A 21,282-nucleotide genomic window follows, 5' to 3' on the forward strand; every position below is an offset into this window, starting at 1 on the left:
TCCTACATTTAAAACTAACAGATGGTAGCATTGTCTTCCATGATGTTCAACACACATAACACTGATAAAATCTCAGAAAATTTAGTTTAGGGTTTCATGACCCTTTAACAAGAAACTGCACATATTCTAGGTTTATCCGCTTGCCTGTATATAGTGTGCTCCATCAATAAGGTGTATATTGAATTTGGTCTTTTAATATCACTGTTTTACTACATCAGCAAACCTGGAAGGAAATGTAGGAAAGCCTTGTTTGACCCTTCATGTGGGCATTCCTATAAGGGTGTGACGTCACGTGAAAACTATGAATTAACAGAATGAGGACTAGACAAGGGCTAAACGATGGGGCGTGGTAAAAGAAAACAAGGAGATGGGACAAGATGAGCACAGAGAATGAGAGCCATGTACATGCTGACAGGATCAAAAACAGGTAGCCAGGCAGAACTTGCACGTCGCGCCCATCTGCCATGCGACTGAGCCTTTGAATCCCTCAAAAGGTCTGGGAATACTGGAGATGAGATGAATAAATGTCACATGCTTCATCATTGTACAGTCATGATTAGAGTGGAGACATGACTCTGTTGAATTACATTGATTATTGTGCTTTAACTAGGTGAGGCCTGTCCTGTTTACGGTCCATGCAGTGGTCACCCACTCCGACCTGCTGTTTGACCGCACTGAGGTGGACTTTGGACACTGCTCTGTTTATGAGTCCTCCCAGACTTCAGTGCGTCTCACTAACTGTTCCCTATTGCCGCAGGAGTTTGGCTTTGTGGGTATTCCCAAGGTGAGCACAATATCCAGTGCACATGCTTCACAAAACTCACACTTAAGATTTGCCACACAAACCATCACCTCATTTGGTTTAGTGCATCTACATTAAACTCTACAACAGATCTTAAAGGGTTAGTTCACCCAAAAATGAAAATAATGTCATTAATTACTCTCCCTCATGTCGTTCCACACCCATAAGACCTTTGTTAATCTTCAGAACACAAATTAAGATATTTTTGATGAAATCCGATGGCTCAGTGAGGCCTGAGCAATGACATGTCCTCTCTCAAGATCCATTAGTGTACTAAAAACATATTTAAATCAGTTCATGCGAGTACAGTGGTTCAATATTAATATTATAAAGCCACAAGAACATTTTTGGTGCGCCAAAAAAAAACAAAATAACGATTTATATAGTGTCGAATCATGATTCGGATTGTCAAACCGCCAAACTGATGAAATCACGTGACTTTGGCGCTCCGAACCGCTGATTCGACACGCGATGCTTCCTGAAGCAGTGTTTTGAAATCGGCCATCACTAAATAAGTCGTTATTTTGTTTTTTTGGCGCACCAAACAAATTCTCGTGGCTTTATAATATTAATATTGAACCACTGTACTCACATGAACTGATTTAAATATGTTTTTAGTACATTAATGGATCTTGAGAGAGGAAATGTCATTGCTGGCTATGCAGGCCTCATGGAGCCATCGGATTTCATCAAAAATATCTTAATTTGTGTTCTGAAGATGATCAAAGGTCTTACGGGTGTGGAACGGCATGAGGGTGAGTAATTAATGACATTATTTTCATTTTTTGTTGAACTAACCCTTTAACTATATTTAAAATGACACAAACACACAGCTGAGTGTGTAAGTATTTTGCCCAACCAACAAAAATGCATTTAGGCTTTTGCAAACATTTTGTGTATTTGAAGTTTGATGTTTCAGTGTACCAATATAAAATTAATACAAAATTATGAATGCAAACACATTTAATCAGAAATGAGTTTTGTGCAAAATCTGTTCTCTGCGATCAGTCCTGTGACAGACTCAGCTGTGCTCAGATTCACAGAAAATGTGTAGAAAACACTTTGAAAACACTGTAGTTACTGAGAGAGAAAAGGAAAAACTTTTAATTATGAGGCCTTGAAGATATAAACATACATGTACAAATATATATTTTTCTTTCTCTCTAGTTTATTGATGTCCAGCCTAATGACGGTTTTGGCACTTTGCTGCCTTCACAAAGCATGGACATTTACTTGATCTTCAGCGCGTCAAAGGCAGGGGAATACAACTTCACACTCACCTGTAAAACAGGCATTAACAGGTAGAAGAATGAGAAGCAGTTTACCAGAAGATCTGCTACACATCGACTGAATCTTTGAAGATGGCATACTGTTGCATTATTATTTTTCATTAAAGGAATAGTTCACCCAAAAATTATTCCATGATTTACTCACCCTCAAGCCATCCTAGGTGTTTAACACGGAGTTATATTTAAAAATATCCTTTGTCCTCCAAGGTTTATAATGGTTATGAATGGTATGCCAAATTCTGAAGTCAGAAAAAATGCATCCATCCAAGATCTCAAGAGGGTTAATAAAGGCCTTTTAAAGCGAAGGGATGCGTTTTTATAAGAAAACTATCCATATTTAAAACTTTATAAATTCAGATAACGAGCTTTTTGGGTGAACTATCCCTTTAAGAATATTCAGACATTAAACAATGCCACATTTAATGCATGCAAGTATCTATAAAGAGCACAAAAGCGGTTTACTATAAAAAGCAGTCCAGTGCTGACTGTGCCAGAACACAAGGCTTTAACTTCAATGGCTCCATCTAGTGGCCAACAGTCCAAACCAATAGAGTTCTGGGCACTAGCATGCTTCCTCCACTCTCTGTCAATGTACCTGGTGTTTCCTGTCCTTTAATCATTTCAATGGCAGTTGCTCAATTGACACAGGCCCTGTGGAAGTACATAAATAGAAATGTTTGCTCATGGGCGCTCGGCTCTAGACACTCAGTTGTTTTTGTGTCAGTCACCTGTGAGCCGTAAATGTCATGTGACTAATTACTCTACAGCAGCAAGTGGCCAGAAGGTGTTTGGATCTGCTGGGTCACATCTGTCTTTCCTGACACCATCAGCTGTTGCTAGGCCTGATACTGTCATGCAAAATGGATTATTGTATCAGTGTTTCTGAACTCCTGAAACGCCTCCATTGTAGTCTTGACGAACACGTCACAATATTCCTCATTTAAATAATTCATATGCAGAATAAAGGTTTCTTGACGTTGCTTGAATTTATTGGTGATATTCTTCACTCTTCTAACTCGTATGTCTCTCTATTCTTGACTCAGAGACTTCCTGTTATCTTGTCACGCGACTGGCGTCCAGCCCGCTCTGAAACTCTCTGATTGTTTGGTTGAGTTTGGAGGGACGGCGCTGGGCGACCGGACCACTGCAGTACTGTATGTGGAGAACCAGATCAGCTCAGGGCCTGAGGCCGCGGCCCGGCTCTTCGCCTTCTCTGTTCCTGATAGCTCTGACATCACCATCACACCTGCTTCAGGACGTGTACTGCCTGGACAGGTACTGCTAACCTCTGAGGCAATTCACAATCATTCACATCTTCTCTGCTTTATTATCCTGTTTCATTACTACATTTTTGGTTTTGCCTTTGATCCATCAATTAGGGGAGATCAGGGCTAGTTGTCACATTATTTTTGACAGTCAAATTATGTATAGACACATACCTTAAAGTTTGGGCCACAAAACGACTATTGAATATTTCTTACCTTATTGGGGAAAAATAAAAAAATCAGTGAGGCATGTTGTCACACTATATGTATAAACAAAATATATGTGTAACAAAATATATGATACAATATGTAACGTATAACAATAAAACAGGGTAATTCATAGTTTTGGACAACAAATATTGTAATTAGTGAACTGTAAAAAATTATACAGGATGCTTACTTTTTCCCAATGAACACATGCTCTTAATTTAGGAGTGCATTAATAAACTTTAGGACACAATGAAAATATATCAAAAAATTTGTTTTTCCTTTATAAATCAATACAAGGAGACATTTACAAGCAAATTGATTTAATTTATTTTATATATATATATATATATAAAATATCTGTTAAATAATTCTTTTCAGCGACAGACAGCCCAGAATACAGATACAGTTGAATAACCAAAATATCAATAATAACCAGGGGGGGGGGGAATTGTGCATAAAATTGGACTTTTAATTATGAAAAAAAACCTGAAATACAGTGGGTCTCTCATAGTAAAATGTCTGTGCTTTATGCCTTTTTATTCGTGCACATGCTCCTACATCCATTTTACAGTTTGCACACATCTATTTTTAATTATGGCAACTTTATCCAACCTGACATTTATGAAAAATACCCTAAGAACACAAGTTAACTTTACAAATTCTTCATTATATAGTGAATACAATGTTTTTCTTTATATTAAAGGTGCCCTAGAATAAAAAATTTAATTGACCTTGGCATAGTTGAATAACAAGAGTTCAGTACATGGAAATGACATACAGTGAGTCTCAAAATCCATTGTTTCCTCCTTCTTGTGTAAATCTCATTTGTTTAAAAGACCTCCGAAGAACAGGCGAATCTCAACATAACACCGACTGTTACGTAACAGTCGGGATCATTAATATGTATGACCCCAATATTTGCATATGCCAGCCCATGTTCAAGGCATTACACAAGGGCAGCCAGTATTAACGTCTGGATCTGTGCACAGCTGAATCATCAGACTAGGTAAGCAAGCAAGAACAACAGCGAAAAATGGCAGATGGAGCAATAATAACTGACATGATCCATGATATCATGATATTTTTAGTGATATTTGTAAATTGTCTTTCTAAATGTTTCGTTAGCATGTTGCTAATGTACTGTTAAATGTGGTTAAAGTTACCATCGTTTATTACTGTATCCACGGAGACAAGAGCCGTCACTATTTTCATTTTTAAACACTTGCAGTCTGTATAATTCATAAACACATCTTCATTCTTTATAAATCTCTACAACAGTGTAGCATTAGCCGTTAGTCACGGAGCACTATCAAACTCATTCAGAATCAAATGTAAACATCCAAATAAATACTATACTCACATGATCTGATCCATGCATGCAGAATGCATGACGAACATCTTGTAAAGATCCATTTGAGGGTTATATTAGCTGTGTGAACTTTGTTTATGCACTGTATTATAGTCGAGAGCTCGGGGGCGGAGAGCGTGAGCATTTAAAGGGGCCGCAGCCTGAATCGTGCAAAGTTAATGATGCCCCAAAATAAGCAGTTAAAAAAAATAATTTAAAAAAATCGATGGGGTATTTTGAGCTGAAACTTCACAGACACATTCAGGGGACAAATTAGACTTATATTACATCTTGTGAAAGAACGTTCTAGGGCACCTTTAATGTATGTCAAGAGTGGTTTTATCATGTTCACTTGAATTTTAGTTTGGCAGATAAAACATCTTCATTTACTAGATATTTCAAACAACATGAAAATTTGCATTTGTGTAAATAAATAAGCATTTGAAAAAGTCCATTTACACAAATAAGCATTTTTGACTCATATACTTGTAGTTAGTGAGATTTAGTCCTTGTGACAACCTGCTCATCTCCCTTATTTGTTTGGCCTGAAGTTTCTGTGTGATAGCAGTCTCAGGTCTGTTTATTGTTGTGTCCACAGAGGTGTCTGGTCCAGGTTACGTTCAGCCCAACACTGACCGATGATGTGATCAAAGCAGAGGCTGTTCGCCGGAGGAAGGAGTTTCACACTGACGCCAGCAGCTGCCAACATACACAACCTGACAGCAAAGTAAGGAGCATCAATCATATCACTTCTCACACAATATACAGTATTGCCAGCTGTTGGAACTTCCCTGCTATCTTCGTTCTACAGAGCAAAATTGAAACTCCTTTGCCTTTGGTAAAAGATCAAGGCAGCAAAGTGACGCCTGCAAACAGCAGCCCCATCCGCTCCCCGAGCCCAGCAGACGTTCAAGCAGGGTAAAAACGGTCTGCGTTTTATGACGTTGCCATAATTTTCAGGGGACACTTGACAATATAATTATATTTCTATCATTTCTTCACAGCTCTTTTGAATATTTGGCTGCGAAGGCCTCACTCCTGCGCTCTTTTACTGAGCGTCGCACTCGCCATGTCATATCCTGCTTCACCTCAACATCAGACACGTCAGAGGAGCCCAGATACAGGTGATGAGGATACATAAAACTGATGAAAATGTTTCCTTCAAAACATCTTTTAAATGTTCAAAAAGAAGTTTAAGCTTCACCAGGTAATTTTTTGTAAAAACTTATAAAGTGCTGTAAAAAGTGTATCCAAAGTCCCTTTCACTCTGTGGCCAAATTTGATTGGACCAAGTCATATCTATTTGAATGGGGGAATCCTGAAATCTCAAAAACTACTTGCCGAACTCACAATTAAATAATATATTTCAAATCAGCACCAAAAATCCGACATGAACCATCCCATAAATGGTGCTACAGAGGTTGAAAGTTTTGTAGCACAGGTCAGCACAATTGTAGCACACGTACATGTCTGAAAACAAACACAAGTAGTGCAGTTCATTACTTAAACAGGCATGTGACTGACAAAAAGACTGGTAATGTTCCATACAGAGCACACAAAATACAACCCTTAACCAGAAATTTGTTACAAAAATGTGAAAACATTTTCTTTATTTACCCAAAATGGCAGACTGTAGGAACGTAGCCCTTATTGCTTAACACTGTCAGTTTTGTTTATATAGCTCAATATCTCTGATCACAATACAAACTCCATCATCCCTTCAACCTCACAACCACATTAAACTTAAGTAAAATTCAATTTAAAGGAGAGCTACATTTCTCATTTTCATTAACATTGATAACATGGAAAATGTGCCACACATAGTGGATGATTTCTGCCACCTGGTGGAAAACAAGCACTTTTAAAATGAAAATGGCATAAAATTATTATTATTACCAGTAGATGGCTGCAGAGCACCACTCATGAGCTCATTTGCCATAATTATTTTCCCGTTTTGACTATTATAACAAACTTTAGCACTTTTATTGTATTGAAGTATGAAGTATAGCAAGTGCAGGAAAATTCACGTTCAAGTCATTCAAGTCTCATACCATTTAGATGAAGGGAACTTTTTTCTTTTTCTTTTTCTTTTTCTTTTTTTTTTTAATAAGCCCATACCCCAACCCCCAAGCAAAACTTCATATATCACCTATTTCATACATAGAATGAGCTGCACGTCAAATACATCACACATAAAAAACAAGTAAAAATAACAAAATTATGTAATACATAGAATACTGTAAAACCACAGCATAATGCAAGCTAGGGTAAAAAGATATGTTTTTAACTTTATTTTAAAAAGAAAATTGAAAGAACTTGATATCTATTGGTAATGAATTGCATAAAATTGAAGCATAATTAACAAATCTGCAAATCTGGGAACCTCCAGTAAACCAGCAGATGATCTTAATGTTCTTGGTGGAATATAATTAACGAAAGTTGCAATATAGTTTGGTCCTTGCCCATTACAGGCTCTGCATGTACGGAGGAGGACCTTAAAAATGATTCTAGATTTTATAGGAATCCAGTGAAAAGCAGCTAGAACTGGAGTTATATGTTCTCTCTTTCTGGTTATGGTTAATAGCCGAGCTGCTGCATTGTGGATGAGCTGAAGTCTTATCAATTGTTTTTTTTTTTGTGGAAGATGGATAAAAAGTGCATTATAAAGTTATAAAATAACTTTTCAGGAACAGAAAACTCAAACGAGATACATGGTTTTTGTATTAATGAAAGAGTGTAATGCCATCCATACACTACACAACTTTCAAAGTCGTTGGATTGTTGTTCTTTTTACAATACACACCTGTCCGTCAACATCGACATTGTCATTAGACTTGATGATGGATCACAGGCAAGTCTACTAAACCAGGGAACTAAACTAGACACAAGTGAGTCACTATACACCGTGTTCCAAATTATTATGCAAGTGACATATCAGTGAGATTTCAGTAGAATAAACATTCTGATTTTAGTTTTTCTAAGAAAATGTTTGTTTGTTTATTTATCCATGTCTTTTTAGATAACTGGTATCAATCTCAGACAAAATAATTTGCCAGGTCTGTGGAAACCCTACTTAGAGGTTGTTCCACATTATTAAGCAAGTCACAGTTCTCATGCAATATGGGGAGGAAGAAAGATCTTTCTGAAGATGAAAAGCATGAAATGGTGCAATGTTGTGCAAAAGGCATGAAAACAACTAATATTGTGTGAAACTGAATGGATATTATCAAATTATCATAAGATTTGTGAGTGATTTAGAGCACAGCAGAACTCGGTCAGATAAAGGCTTATTAATGAAAGTTCCTGTCAAAAAAATTAATTGTATTAAAAGAGCAGCTATAAAAAAAAAGCCAGTGTTGAGCAGCAAACAGGTATTTGAAGCTGCTGGTGTCTCTGGAGTCTCAAGAAGCTCTCCATGCAGGCTGGCAGTTGTGCGTAAAGATGCATTTTAGACACCACTAACCAAACCTCACAAAGAGAAACATTTACAGTGGGTGTAGAAATACATGAAGACTCATTTTTAAATAGTTTTATTCCCTGACTAATGCCTTACGGCAATGGATGGATGGATTTCTGGATGGTTGGTGAATGGCCACCACGTTCCAACAAGACTGTGACGTCAGCAAGGAGATGACGGGTGATGATTTGGGCTGGAATACTGGGAAGTGAGATGGAAGATCCCTTTAGGGTCTCTGAGGGTGTCAAAATGACTTTTGCAAGATATGTGGAGTTCATAACTGGCCATTTTCTGTTATGGTATAAAAAGAAGGATAGTGCCTTCTGAAATACAATGCACTATGCACTATCCCATGCTGCAAAAAAAACACCACAGCAATAAAACTGTTTGAAAATGTATTTCTACACCCACTGTAAATGTTTCTCTTTGTGAGCTTTGGTTTGGAGTGGCTGAAATGCATCTTTACGCACAACTGCCAGCCTGCATGGAGAGCTTCTTGAGACTCCAGAGACACCAGCAGCTTCAAATACCTGTTTGCTGCTCAACACTGGCTTTTTTTATAGCTGCTCTTTTAATACAATTAATTTTTTTGACAGGAACTTTCATTAATAAGCCTTTATCTGACCGAGTTCTGCTGTGCTCTAAATCACTCACAAATCTTATGATAATTTGATTTTTGATAAATCTCCATTCAGTTTTCACACAATATTAGTTGTTTTCATGCCTTTTGCACAACATTGGACCATTTCATGCTTTTCAGTAGGGTTTCCATAGTCCTGGCAAATTATTTTGTCTGAGATTGATACCAGTTATCTAAAAAGACATGGATAAATAAACAAACAAACATTTTCTTAGAAAAACTAAAATTTGAATGTTTATTCTACTGAAATCTTACTGATATGTCACTTGCATAATAATTTGGAACGCAGTGTAGAAACAAACAAGTATATAATCAGTACCTAAGAAAACCAAAACTAAACTAAATTTTGCGTCTGAAAGGGAAACTCCTACAAATGCATATGCAATAAATAACCGTCCACACCTTTTTAGCGGGTTTGCGATGGTGCAAGATGCTGCCGAAAATCAGGGCTTAAAGTAGCATGTGAGCGGCATAAAAGGTTATCGCCCCTGCTTACACCTCCATTAGCAGCAATTAATGTGAGCAAACACTTCCTGAGGTTTTGACCCGCTCCTCCTCGCAGAACCGCTTCCGCTCAGTGACATTTGTAGGCTTTCTTTCGAGCATGAACTGCACATTCAGCTTTAAGTCTGGACTTTGACTTGGACATTCCAAAAGAAAAACCTTGTTTTTCAACCATTCTGAGGTCGACTTTCTTGAATGTTTTAATTATTTTCTTGCCGTATAACCCGACTGTGCTTCAGCTTCAGTTTATGGACATTCTCCTGAATGGTTCTCTGATACAGAGCAGAATTCATAGTTCCTTTAATGTCGAGCAAAACATCCCCAAATCATCACACTACTGCTGTGAGGTTCTTTTTATGAAATGCAGTGTTTGGTTGTCATGAAACGCAACCGTTTCTACCATCAAAAATGACAGTTTTAATTCATCTGTCCATAAGACATTGTTATCAAGTGCTTCGCGAATGTGAGGCAAGCTTTTGTGAAATGATTTTTACTTTTCCATGAATCCCATTTTGTGCCCAATGTCTTTCATAGGGCAAGAGACACGCAAAGATATTTCCATGTTGCTCTGAGTTTCTTTAACTTCTGGATAATAAGTATTCTTGAATCATTTATTCAGTGAACGAAGGTGTCACACTCATCAGGGGTCTCATTTATAAAACTGTGCGTAGGATCCCTACTAAAAGTGTACGTACGCGCAAAAGCTAGATTCTGCGTATGCACAAAAAAAATCAGATTTATAAAACCATGCGTACGCCAGAACCTGCGCACAAATCCCTTTATAAATCCCAGTCAGCGGAAGATTGTGCGTACGTGCATCTCCACCCTGTCTCCTCCCCGAAATCACCATATATGGAGCTTACGGCGCCTAGTTTTACTATGCATAACCTCATCTGCATATCATTTCCATACATATTCCCAACCACGTGACACCACGGTTAACACCGTCAAAGGTACAAGACATTGGAAAATATTAGATATGGACTATAAATGCAATTTGTGCCACACATTATATTGATAAAGATCATCCAATATCCTCTTTGTGTTTTAGAATAAATATATCAACATATCCATAAAAACAAAATTGTATAAAATACTTCAGATAAAGGTTTTAGAATAGAGTTGATTCATTCATTTCCACTGGCCAGATAGTATTTGAATAGTTTTAAACAATTCAAATCAAATGTATGCAGTTTTGCTGATAAGGTGAACATATCTTTTAGGAAGTTTATAGGCTATTTTTCGTGGAAACAGATCGGACTACTTATTTATTGCAGTGTAAATACAATTGTCTGAAACGGCGCGTCACTGACAAAGTATTTTAAAAAGAAAACATGCAAATCTTACCGTTTTCCTCAAATGATATCCTTCAAATAGTAATTGTTTGAAGATCCTTCACACGACATCAACACCTCCTGCAGTAAGATATCATTGGACCTATTCAAACTGGACAACGGACCGTTCGACCACCGAATCCAGCAGTGTCTTCCATAATATCTAAGTTAAGTGTGCATCACTGATCGTCATTCTCGAAAAAATATTTTGTCATAACATCTGCAATTTAGTTTAAAGAGGAATTATTGTGCTTCCAGCGCTCCTCGCTGTCATTAAAACAGCGTGTCACTGGAAAAGTGATGAAAGTAGCACATCTACTGTCTAAATTCATTTCACTTTTGTCTCCAGAATGTGCGTACGCACAGCTCAAAGTTTGCTTAAAGGTGCGCACATTCTCCCGTCAAGTTTGTTTTTATAGATCACAACCTTTGCGTGGGAACTGGCGTACGCATGTTTCCAGCCCCGTTTTGTGCGTACGCACGCTTTATAAATGAGACCCCTGGTCATGTTAATCTTTATCTCATATGTGTTATCATCAATAGAAATAGATCTGACAAAAATATGATTTACTTCTTTAGAAGAAAAACTTTTTAAAGGAAAGAAATACTGCATGAACTTAACTTTTTTTGACAAAAAATTTTAAATAAAGACAAAGCTGACTGAACTCAGTGTGTTTTGCAGCCCACATGAGACGCTGAATCTGGAGTTACGCTGTCCAGCCGTCAGACCAGCTCTACTGCTCATCTCTGACAGCCACACCATCCACTTCAGTCAGGTGGCAGTAGGTGAGACACGTTTGACTATCAACTGTTACTGCTGGTGTTTTACCTGTTCACTTGTAATGGTTTTTACCTTGTAGGTCAGAAGGTGTTGAAAAAGGTGATAATCCAGAACATTTCCTCAGAGTTTGTAAAGGTATCTTTTCCAATCCTTTATCCTTTCTTAATATCTGTAATAAGTCAATATAAGAAATAATGTGTAACTTACACTGTCTGTCTGGAATAATTAGGATTTTTTAAATTTTATTTTGAGAGAAGTTTCTTATGCTCACAGAGGCTGCATTTATTTAATCAAAAATACAGAACTATTGTGAAATATTATCACAATTTAAAATAGCTGTTTTCTATGTGAATATACTGTATAGTAAAATGTAATTTATTCCTGTGATCAAAGCTGAATTTTCAGCATCATTACTCCAGTCTTCAGTGTCACATGATCCTTCAGAAATCATTCTGATATGCTGATTTGCTGCTGATTTGCTTATTCCTACAAAATAATCCCATTTCAAAAATGACAATTCAAACCAATTTACAGCTTAAATCACAGAATTAATTAAAGCACTCTTATTAATTAAAGTACAATCATAACATTTCTTCTGTTAACCCATAGTATTCCATTGTAATTATATTAAAAATACAATTATTATTGTAGATAAAACTTTATTGAAGCTAAAATTCAGGTATTCTGAAGTTTTTGAGGTAGAAATGCTGCTGTTCGTTCTTGTATTGTGTTTGACATCAGCTTTAACCTGACTTTCAGCTGACATCATCCCTGTTGGATGTGAACGGGCCGTTTTCTGTGCTGAACGCCATGCGTCCCATCGGTCCTGAAGAGACACACGTGCTCCTGATCGCATTTACACCCTCTGTGGCAAAGAAGGTGAGCGCTGCTGCCACCCATACACAAATCATAGCTTCATATTATTCTCAGTATCTGAACGTAAGGGCCTCGCTACACCAGCTGATTGTAGGATAGAGATAACTAAATGTTTAATATTAAACAGTGTATTAATAGCTACAGAGAAATAGATTTAAATAGAGTGATTAAAGTGCCCTTATTATGCTATTTTAAAGCTTCCTAATGTTGTTTTGGAGTCTCCTACAACAGGTTTACATGCATCAAAAAACACTTTCATTCTCTCATAATATCACTGCAGCATCAGCTCTTTTCTCACAGTGTCTGAAACGGTTCAATCAAGGATCCAGTCTCTCTAAACCCCGCCTTTCTGAGAGCCTGCTCTGCTCTGATTGGTCAGATCCTAAAGATCCCCAAAAAAGTTATAAAAATGTTGTAAAACAAATCTATATGAATTGAGCGGTTTAATCCAAGGCCGTGTTTACACCTGGTATAAAGAAGATTTTTGGTCGTCCGGATCACAAGTGGACGGCGTTAAATAAATGGGGTCTAAAGCGTTTTGAGCTTGTCCACTTGTGACCACTTCCAGATGAGATGAAATGCTTTCAACAGGATTGTTTTCATAGTGTAGACGCGAACGTGTTCGAATCTGCCATTGAGCCGATGCTGGTATTATAACGGGAAAATGTTGTGTTGTTTTGTCAGTATTATGAAACTCTGGAGGTGAGCTGCAGTCAGATGTCGCTGGAGATCGCTCTCTGTGCTGAAGCTGTCGATCCCATCATCACCTGCTCACATGGAGGACACGTTGACTTTGACTACGTTCCTGAAAACGAGAGCGCCTCACAAGTGTTCAGGGTATCGACTCTATGTTGCGTTCATAACATTAGCAGATGCCTTCACTTTTGACAAAAAATGATGTTCTTCCTCAGTATTTCTGTTCATTCTGTTATTTCTAAGTATAAATATCTAAACATTCTTAAATCAAGATACATTTACTGAAGAAGCAAAATGACTTTTTTCTTGTTTTAAGCAAAAGCTCACTTGATTTGGACACATTACTCAGTATTTAATGTTTTGTTTTGGGTGTTATGGTTTATGTTCATGTTTCACGGTTTATGCTTTGTTTCATTGCTTTATGTTTGCCATGTGCTCCCATGTCATGTGATTCCCTGCTCCTCATGTGATCATGTCATGTGCTTCCCTAGTCTCATGTGATCATGTCATGTGCTTCCCTAGTCTCATGTGTTATGTTAAGGCAGGAACACACCAAGCCGACAGTCGGCCGACTAAGTTTTCTCAGTGTGTTTCGCACCATCGGCTGAAGTTGGTCCTCGTCTGCTTTTTTTTGGCTGATTCGACATGTTGAATTGGCGTCGGAGCTCGTCAGTCCGTCGGGCCATCTGATCATTCTGATTGGCTGTTCAGCTACTGCCACCTGCTGGTACGGAAAGGCATATCATCTTACGCAGACACAATTTTTCAGAATGAACCAGTCGGCTGCTCTCGAATCGCTCTCGCGGTACTTTGAAATCATACGTCACAGTCACATGGTGTTGGCGCTGTCTGAAGTCAGACAAAATTTCTTCCCGGCATGCACTGCTTCAAGGCAGCCAGTGATCGGTCTGTGCAGCGCTGCATCAAGTCGAACAAGCCTATCGTCATTGGTTGATTTAGTCATGTGGTTTATCAGTTCTGTTTTGTGATTGGGTCATTGTCTTGATTGTTCACAGGTGTTCCATGTTTGTCTTTAGTCTCTCTGTATATATAGCCCTCGCCTCCATTACACAATATCTTAAATCATTCTGCTTCTTGAGTGGATGTATCTTGATTTAAGAATTTTAGACATTTGTAATGAAATAAGACAAAAATACTAAATAAAAGATTTTTTTATTTATTTCACCTGATTACTTTAAATAGTACTAAAGGTACTGTTTTTATATATTTTTTCTGACTATAAAATGAGTTGTGATGGGCTGAATAGTGTCATGCTGCAGTTCAACACTAGAGGTCACTGTCACCATAGGATCAGGTCTGTTGACTGTGCAGGCTTGCATACTGGGTTTTTTTTTGTTGTTGTTGTTTATTGTAATGGACTCCTCATTTTACTCCCTCTGTAGTATATATTACTGGTTGTGTAATGAAAAAATAAATGGCAAAGCTGAAATTTCAGCATCATTACTCCAGTCTTCAGTGTCACATGATCCTTCAGAAATCATTGTAAGGTAATATGAGTTTGTTAATGGACTGATGGCGTCTCTCTCTGGTGTCTGTAGCTGCAGAACCTGTCCTCACTGGATGTGCGCTTCAGTGTGCTGTTAGACAGCCAGCGTCTCACAGAAGCCATGGACTCCACAGCACATGTGGGTGAGTAACAGGCACACACACATCTCCTGTGGAATAGAAGCATGTGACTAGAGATTCTGCCGATACAACACAACATGCCTTTTAGAGAAATGTTCCCCCATCATTTAATCAACCCGTTCTGTGCAACACATGTTTAGCAGAATGTCGATGCTTCTCTCTTTAATGAAAGCTGTCAAAATGTCAAGCTCCCAAAAAATCCATCAAAGTGTTCCCAGCTAACAGGGAACGTGATCAGAACATTGTGGCAAGGTTCTCTCAAAGTTATACACTCTTAAAATGTGTATATACACTACCGCTCAAAAGTTTGGGATCGCTAAGATTTTTAATGTTTTTAAAAGAAGTTTCGTCTGCTCACCAAGGCTTAATTTATTTAATTAAAAATACAGTAAAAACAGTAATATTGTGAAAAATTTTACAATAACTGTTTTCTATTTGAATATATTTTAAAATGTAATTTATTCCTGTGTTGGCAAAGCTGAATTTTCAGCATCATTACTCCAGTCTTCAGTGTCACATGATCCTTCAGAAATCATTCTAATATGATGATTTATTATCAATGTTGAAAACAGTTGTGTACTTTTTTTTTCAGGATTCCTTGATGAATAGAAAGTTCAAAAGAACAGCATTTATCTGAAATACAAAGCTTCTGTAGCATTATACACTACCGTTCAAAAGTTTGGGGTCAGTAAGAATTTTTATTATTTTTATTTTTTTTGAAAAGAAATTAAAGAAATGAATACTTTTATTCAGCAAGGATGCATTAAATCAATCAAAAGTGGCAGTAAAGACATTTATAATGTTACAAAAGATTAGATTTCAGATAAACACTGTTCTTTTGAACATCAAAGAATCCTGAAAAAAAATATTGTACACAAATATTTTGTACAATTGTAAACAATAAATATTTCTTGAAGAACAAATCATCATATTAGAATGATTTCTGAAGGATCATGTGACACTGAAGACTGGAGTAATGATGCTGAAAATTCAGCTTTGATCACAGGAATAAATTACACTTTACTATATATTCACATAGATGACAGTTATTTTAAATTGTAATAATATTTCACAATATTACTGATTTTACTGTATTTTTAATTAAGTAAATGCACCCTTGGTCAGCAGACGAAACTTCTTTTAAAATTTTTTGAGCGATAGTGTATATTCTCATTTCAAGACATTTTTAGCAAGAGTTTTTACTGTAAAACCAACCACAAATAAAACAAGAAAAAAGTGCTAGATTTTACTTTTTTTTTTTTTTTCTTTTTTTTTTTCCATTGGTTTCTAGACATATGTACTGCTTGAATCTAGTTAAAATATCTAAATTCACTTCCTTTTTTCTTGTTTTAAGATTTTAAGAACTTTATCACAAGTTTTTTGTCTTGTTTTAAGATGTCTTATCAAGTAAATTTTTCTCACCCCATTGGCAGATAATTTTGCTTGATTTGAGTTTTTCTTTTCTTAATTTGTTTTCTTTTCTTATTTTTGCATGTTGATTTTTTGCAGTGTATGAACAAACATTCTTTCAGTAACGTTAATAGAACATTTGTTTAAAGTTATCTGGTCTTTAATAATGTTCGAAAAATGCAAAGAATGTTTGTAAAGTAACATTCATATAACCAAGAAAAAACATTTTTAAAACATGAAAAAAACACATTTCATGTTCCATTAACATTCAGATAAAACGTAATCTGAAAGTGAGCAGAACGTTCTTGGAAGTTCTTGTTAGCTTGGATAACAGTTGTCCATATCACTCATGCCCTGTATTATATACAGTATGTCTTCTGAAGTCATATAATAGTTTTGCAGTACTAGTTTAAAAACATGAGGGTCATGAGTAAATGAATGTTCATTTTCGAGTGAGCTGTCCCTTTAAGAACTCTTAACAACTTTAAGATGAACAGCACACACTCATTTACTTGCGTATACAGTACCTGTCAGAAGTTTGGAAACATGAAGAAAATGAAGAAAGAAGAAAATGTAATTTATTCCTGTGATCAAAGCTGAATTTTCAGCATCATTACTCCAGTCTTCAGTGTCACATGATCCTTCAGAAATCATTCTAATATGATGATTTGATGTTCAAGAAACATTTATGATTATTATCAATGTTGAAAACAGTTATGCTGCTTCATATTTTAAAAAATCTTACAGATCCCAAACTTTTGACAGGTACAGTACAGTAGTGCCCAAAAGATGTCTGGCCTAAAGAAACTTGACATCTTCACCCTTTATTTAAATGTTATTAAACAAGATTTTTATAAGCATATTGCATAGCTGTGCTTTGAGTTAGTTTTATTTGTGATAACACAGTGAAACATGCCAAATTGTGTGACACAATTTTTGTCTAGGCTTTCATACAAAGAAATTATGAATACACACACACACACAAAAAGAGAACCAATAAAATATTTGATTAACTGATTATGTTGTTAGTCAATGTTTTCTTTTTCCTGCCAGCTTTTTTGTTTTTCTATGCATTTGTTTTTGCATAGTAAAATCAAACCTATAACTGTTTATTTTTGCCAAATAATTTTGTCAACTATAATAACTTGAAAGTTTAGTGTTTTGTTCTTCCCCTCATACTTAAAACAGTTAAAAATATAAAATATTTCCCTCATATTTTGATGGTTTAATCGAACTTGTACATGACAATTCTGCTCAAATCTATGATATCATTATTAATATCATGGTGCATCCGTCCTTCCTTTCAGGGACTCAGAACCACAGCGGGTTGAGCGTGTTCCGCGTGTCTCCATCAGGTGGAGCCATTTCTCCTGCCGCTGCTGCTGACATTACTGTGACCTTCCATCCCGATCATGAGAGTCTCCATTACAGAGACGTTCTGAGAGTGAAACTCCTCAACAAAGTGAGACACCTTCATCTTCACATCAATACAAACTACAGTCAGGATGGGAAATGGACTTTTTATATATATTTATATGCATTTATTTATATGCATTATTTTAGATATTTTGTTTCTGAAAAACAACACATGCATAAAACAAGATAAATTTACAACTTGAATTACATTTATTTTTCTTACACTAATGGCCTAAAACAAAAACTTCAATCGACCTACAATCAGGTCTCATTTGTTAACATTATTTACTGCATTAGCTTACATGAACTGACGATAAACAATATATTCTTACAGCATTTATTTATCTTTGTTAATGTTAGTTAAGATCTAATTCATTGTTCATTGTTTGTTCATGTTATTTCACAGTGCATTAACAATTGTTGACAAATGCAACTTTGGATTTTAAAAATGTATTAATACATGTTGAAAAAAACATTAAATAAGATTAATAAATGCTGTAGAAGTATTTTTCATTGTTAGTTCATGTTAACTAATGTAGTGAACTAATATTGATACATATAATATTTTTGTAAAGTGTTACTAAATATGCTCATTTGGCTAGTGGGGTGTGTTTATTTCCCTCCCTGTTGGCAATATAATTATGGAATATGATCTTACAGCCTGTTCAGTTATGTAGTGTGCATCATACACAGCAGTTCTGATGTTCTGACAAAAATAACTGTGTGTTTGTGAATGTGCCGATAGCAAACGGTGTGTGTGCTGGAGCTCAGGGGCTCTTCATGTCGACACAACATGTTTGTCTGTGGTGGGGATCCAGTAGAGGACTGTTCTGAATCACTCATCCCATCGCATATATACACATCAGGGCATCAAGGTACTTCATTCCTTTCATGATGTAGTCATGCTAAGGCTGTATTTCCTTCTGCAACCCATCTAACTATATATAATATGTTTAAATGATATGAAACCTATAGGTGATGTGTGTACTTTCTGCGTTGTGTTCTGTAGTCAGACTTTTGAATAAGGGCACAAAGTCTGGTCCACATTCCAGCTATGCATGCCTGTCAGAAATATGTATCAAAAAAATTGAATCTAAGGCCATAAAAAGTCTTTAATATCTTAAATGGTATGAGAGAAGTCTTAAATATCATTTCTTAAATTTGGAGAAAGAAAAATAGGAATCACACTGTTACTTAATGTGATTATTAAACTTCAGAAGGTGATGATGTAAATGCCAGCGCTGCATATTTCACAGTAAAAATGCGTCACTGTTGCTCGTTCTACAGGCTCGTGCTTGCAGAGCAGTTTGCAATCAATGAATACTGTGCACTTAGGGCAAGCGATTGCTTATTGATCTACTGTTTCTGAATTACGAGAGTGTTTAGCTTACGGTGTTTGTCATACCTGAAAACTCATCGCCTTTCTAAAAAGCACAGCTGTGCTGTATACAGGGGTTACCAGGGTAACCGCTATATTTCTGCTGCTCCATAAGCACCACATGCTGTCAGAGAATGAAATTGCATTTTCATTCAGCTGGTGGATTGAAAAGAAGCTAATGTGCATTCAAAAAATTTAAACAATTAGGATATTTAAAGCTGCAGTCCGCGATTTTTCCTCTTTGTCGCCATCTCTTGTTTGAAACCTGCGATTGCAGTCATATGCGGAACAGTTATCTGTACGTGCGTTGTGCCTCGGCACAGCTCAGCGCGGATGAATCTAATGTTTGCTCTCAGTCACCACACCGGTGTGGATACTGTACTTCAGAATCACAGATTCTGCGTCTTGAAAGTATGACCAATATAAGAATTTTCACTGGAAAATATCATCTGAACAAGTAAGTAACATTTCTTCCACTTTTGTTCTCACCAACTGAGGAAAAAAGCATTAGGCCTACAATAAATCACGCTGCTAATGATGATTAAATCTAACGATCGCTTAGCTCGGATCATGCCAAACCATGCAAATTATTATTACTGTTATATTGTTCTCAAATTGTTATTTTTAACAACATCAGCATTGCGTGACTATGTGTATTTAGTGTATATTAGCGTTACCTGTAGATTTCAATTTCTGTAGCCAATCCACAGTCCAAAGTCTTTTTCTTTTTGACTACGGGTGAATCTCCAGTTGTCACTGATGATTGTCATTTGGACCTTTCTGGATTACAATCCACCATCAAAATGATAAGTTTAATTATTTCAGCTGCTGTGAGAAAAGGTTATAAATGTGCCGCTACCAGCAGCATCCTCACATGATATAACTGACTAGCCTGGACTCCTTCGTTTGTTTACGGACGTGATGTAAAGACGCACAGAGGAACTGCTGCATGCTCGAATTTCCCGCGGAAATCCACCATGTCGCTCTTATTATAAAACATTATTACAAGCTTACCATTGTGAATCGGGCTAAGATAATGAGATAGTTTTGAACACTGGCTGGTTATGTACTTGCTCAAAAATTGAGTTTGGATCATTTTTAACCAAAAAAAGTTACGGACTGCAGCTTTAAATGAACATAAATATAATAATTTAGAATTTTCACTCATCCCTTTTCTTGAAAAAGGTTTGAAGCCTTAAATGTGTGGTTTATCATTGAATGAAACTTTTTGTTTTGTCAAAACCTGTATTATTTGAACTGTAAAGTTGTTTTAATGCTCATTTTATAGTTTGGATGTTACCGTAGTCATTGCTCTACCTCACACATATGGTATAATTTTACTTGTGCAGATCTTAAAGGTCTTAAAAGGCCTTAAATTGAATTTTATAAAACACTGCAGATTCCTGGTGAAATGCTTGACAGCACAAAAATAATGTTTGTCAGAGTGATTATAAACCTGTGAACTCTGACTCTAAGAAGTTGTGTAGTAGCCAGCCAATCAAACTGGATCTGAGCCAGCTTGTGCCATTTTTGATTTCAATATGCATCAAACGGTCAGTGAACAGACTGTACGCATCTTTGTCATTTTTTACACATATGTAGACAGCAAGAGTTTGCTGCTGACTTTTAGGAGTGAATATCAAGAGGGCAAAGCGATCGCAACCGCACGCAAACTCCATGTGGGATGTGTCCTCGGCTCAAAACCGGCCACAAAAAAAGTAAGTAAACAGTTCAACGCAATATCATCTGAAGACATAATTCATGTTTGAAGTGGTTCATGCTGAGAAACCCTCTCTTCTGCTCTCAGACGGTTGAGTTTGTCTGGGAGAGTCTCTCTCCTGTGGAGCCGCAGAGCTTCAGAGTGGCACCGATGCAAGGAAGTGTGGATGCAGGACACAGACGTCCCATCACCATCACCTGGATGCCATCTAGTGGCCTCGCTGTGAGTATTAAAACCAGAACTCTTTTTTTTATCTTTTGAATAATGGTGATTTACATTCTTAGTGCATAACCTATAACCCTCCTTTTTATTTGTGCCATACTTCAGTGACATAAAACATTGATATTATATAATATAATATTGTGTGTAATCTGTGCTGTCATGCCCACTGGAGCCTCCTATGCCTCCTTATGAACTGATAAAATGTATACCTCATGTGCAATGTAAGTCGCTTTGGATAAAAGCATCTGCCAAATACATTAATGTAAATGCATGCACCGAATGCCTCT

General features: G+C 36.7%; 1 protein-coding gene across 4 annotated transcripts in view; it reads left to right on the forward strand.

The window, feature by feature from the left end:
* Positions 1-21,282, forward strand: part of cfap74 (cilia and flagella associated protein 74) — a 45,369-nt gene that overhangs the window by 22,352 nt on the left and 1,735 nt on the right. For 2 of the 4 annotated variants that reach the window (XM_048211081.1, XM_048211082.1), the window contains 15 exons: positions 611-784; positions 1,970-2,103; positions 3,135-3,366; positions 5,513-5,641; positions 5,726-5,832; positions 5,919-6,038; positions 11,532-11,635; positions 11,710-11,765; positions 12,390-12,509; positions 13,191-13,343; positions 14,762-14,852; positions 17,567-17,721; positions 18,421-18,550; positions 20,656-20,771; positions 20,861-20,995. In XM_048211081.1, coding sequence (XP_048067038.1) covers positions 611-784; positions 1,970-2,103; positions 3,135-3,366; positions 5,513-5,641; positions 5,726-5,832; positions 5,919-6,038; positions 11,532-11,635; positions 11,710-11,765; positions 12,390-12,509; positions 13,191-13,343; positions 14,762-14,852; positions 17,567-17,721; positions 18,421-18,550; positions 20,656-20,771; positions 20,861-20,995 — 1,956 coding nt within the window. Of the gene's footprint in view, positions 1-610; positions 785-1,969; positions 2,104-3,134; positions 3,367-5,512; positions 5,642-5,725; positions 5,833-5,918; positions 6,039-11,531; positions 11,636-11,709; positions 11,766-12,389; positions 12,510-13,190; positions 13,344-14,761; positions 14,853-17,566; positions 17,722-18,420; positions 18,551-20,655; positions 20,776-20,860; positions 20,996-21,282 lie in introns of those variants that run through there. The other 2 variants (XM_048211083.1, XM_048211085.1) reach the window with 2 other exon arrangements.

Source organism: Megalobrama amblycephala, linkage group LG12 (assembly GCF_018812025.1).
Source record: "Megalobrama amblycephala isolate DHTTF-2021 linkage group LG12, ASM1881202v1, whole genome shotgun sequence".
Taxonomy (NCBI): domain Eukaryota; kingdom Metazoa; phylum Chordata; class Actinopteri; order Cypriniformes; family Xenocyprididae; genus Megalobrama; species Megalobrama amblycephala.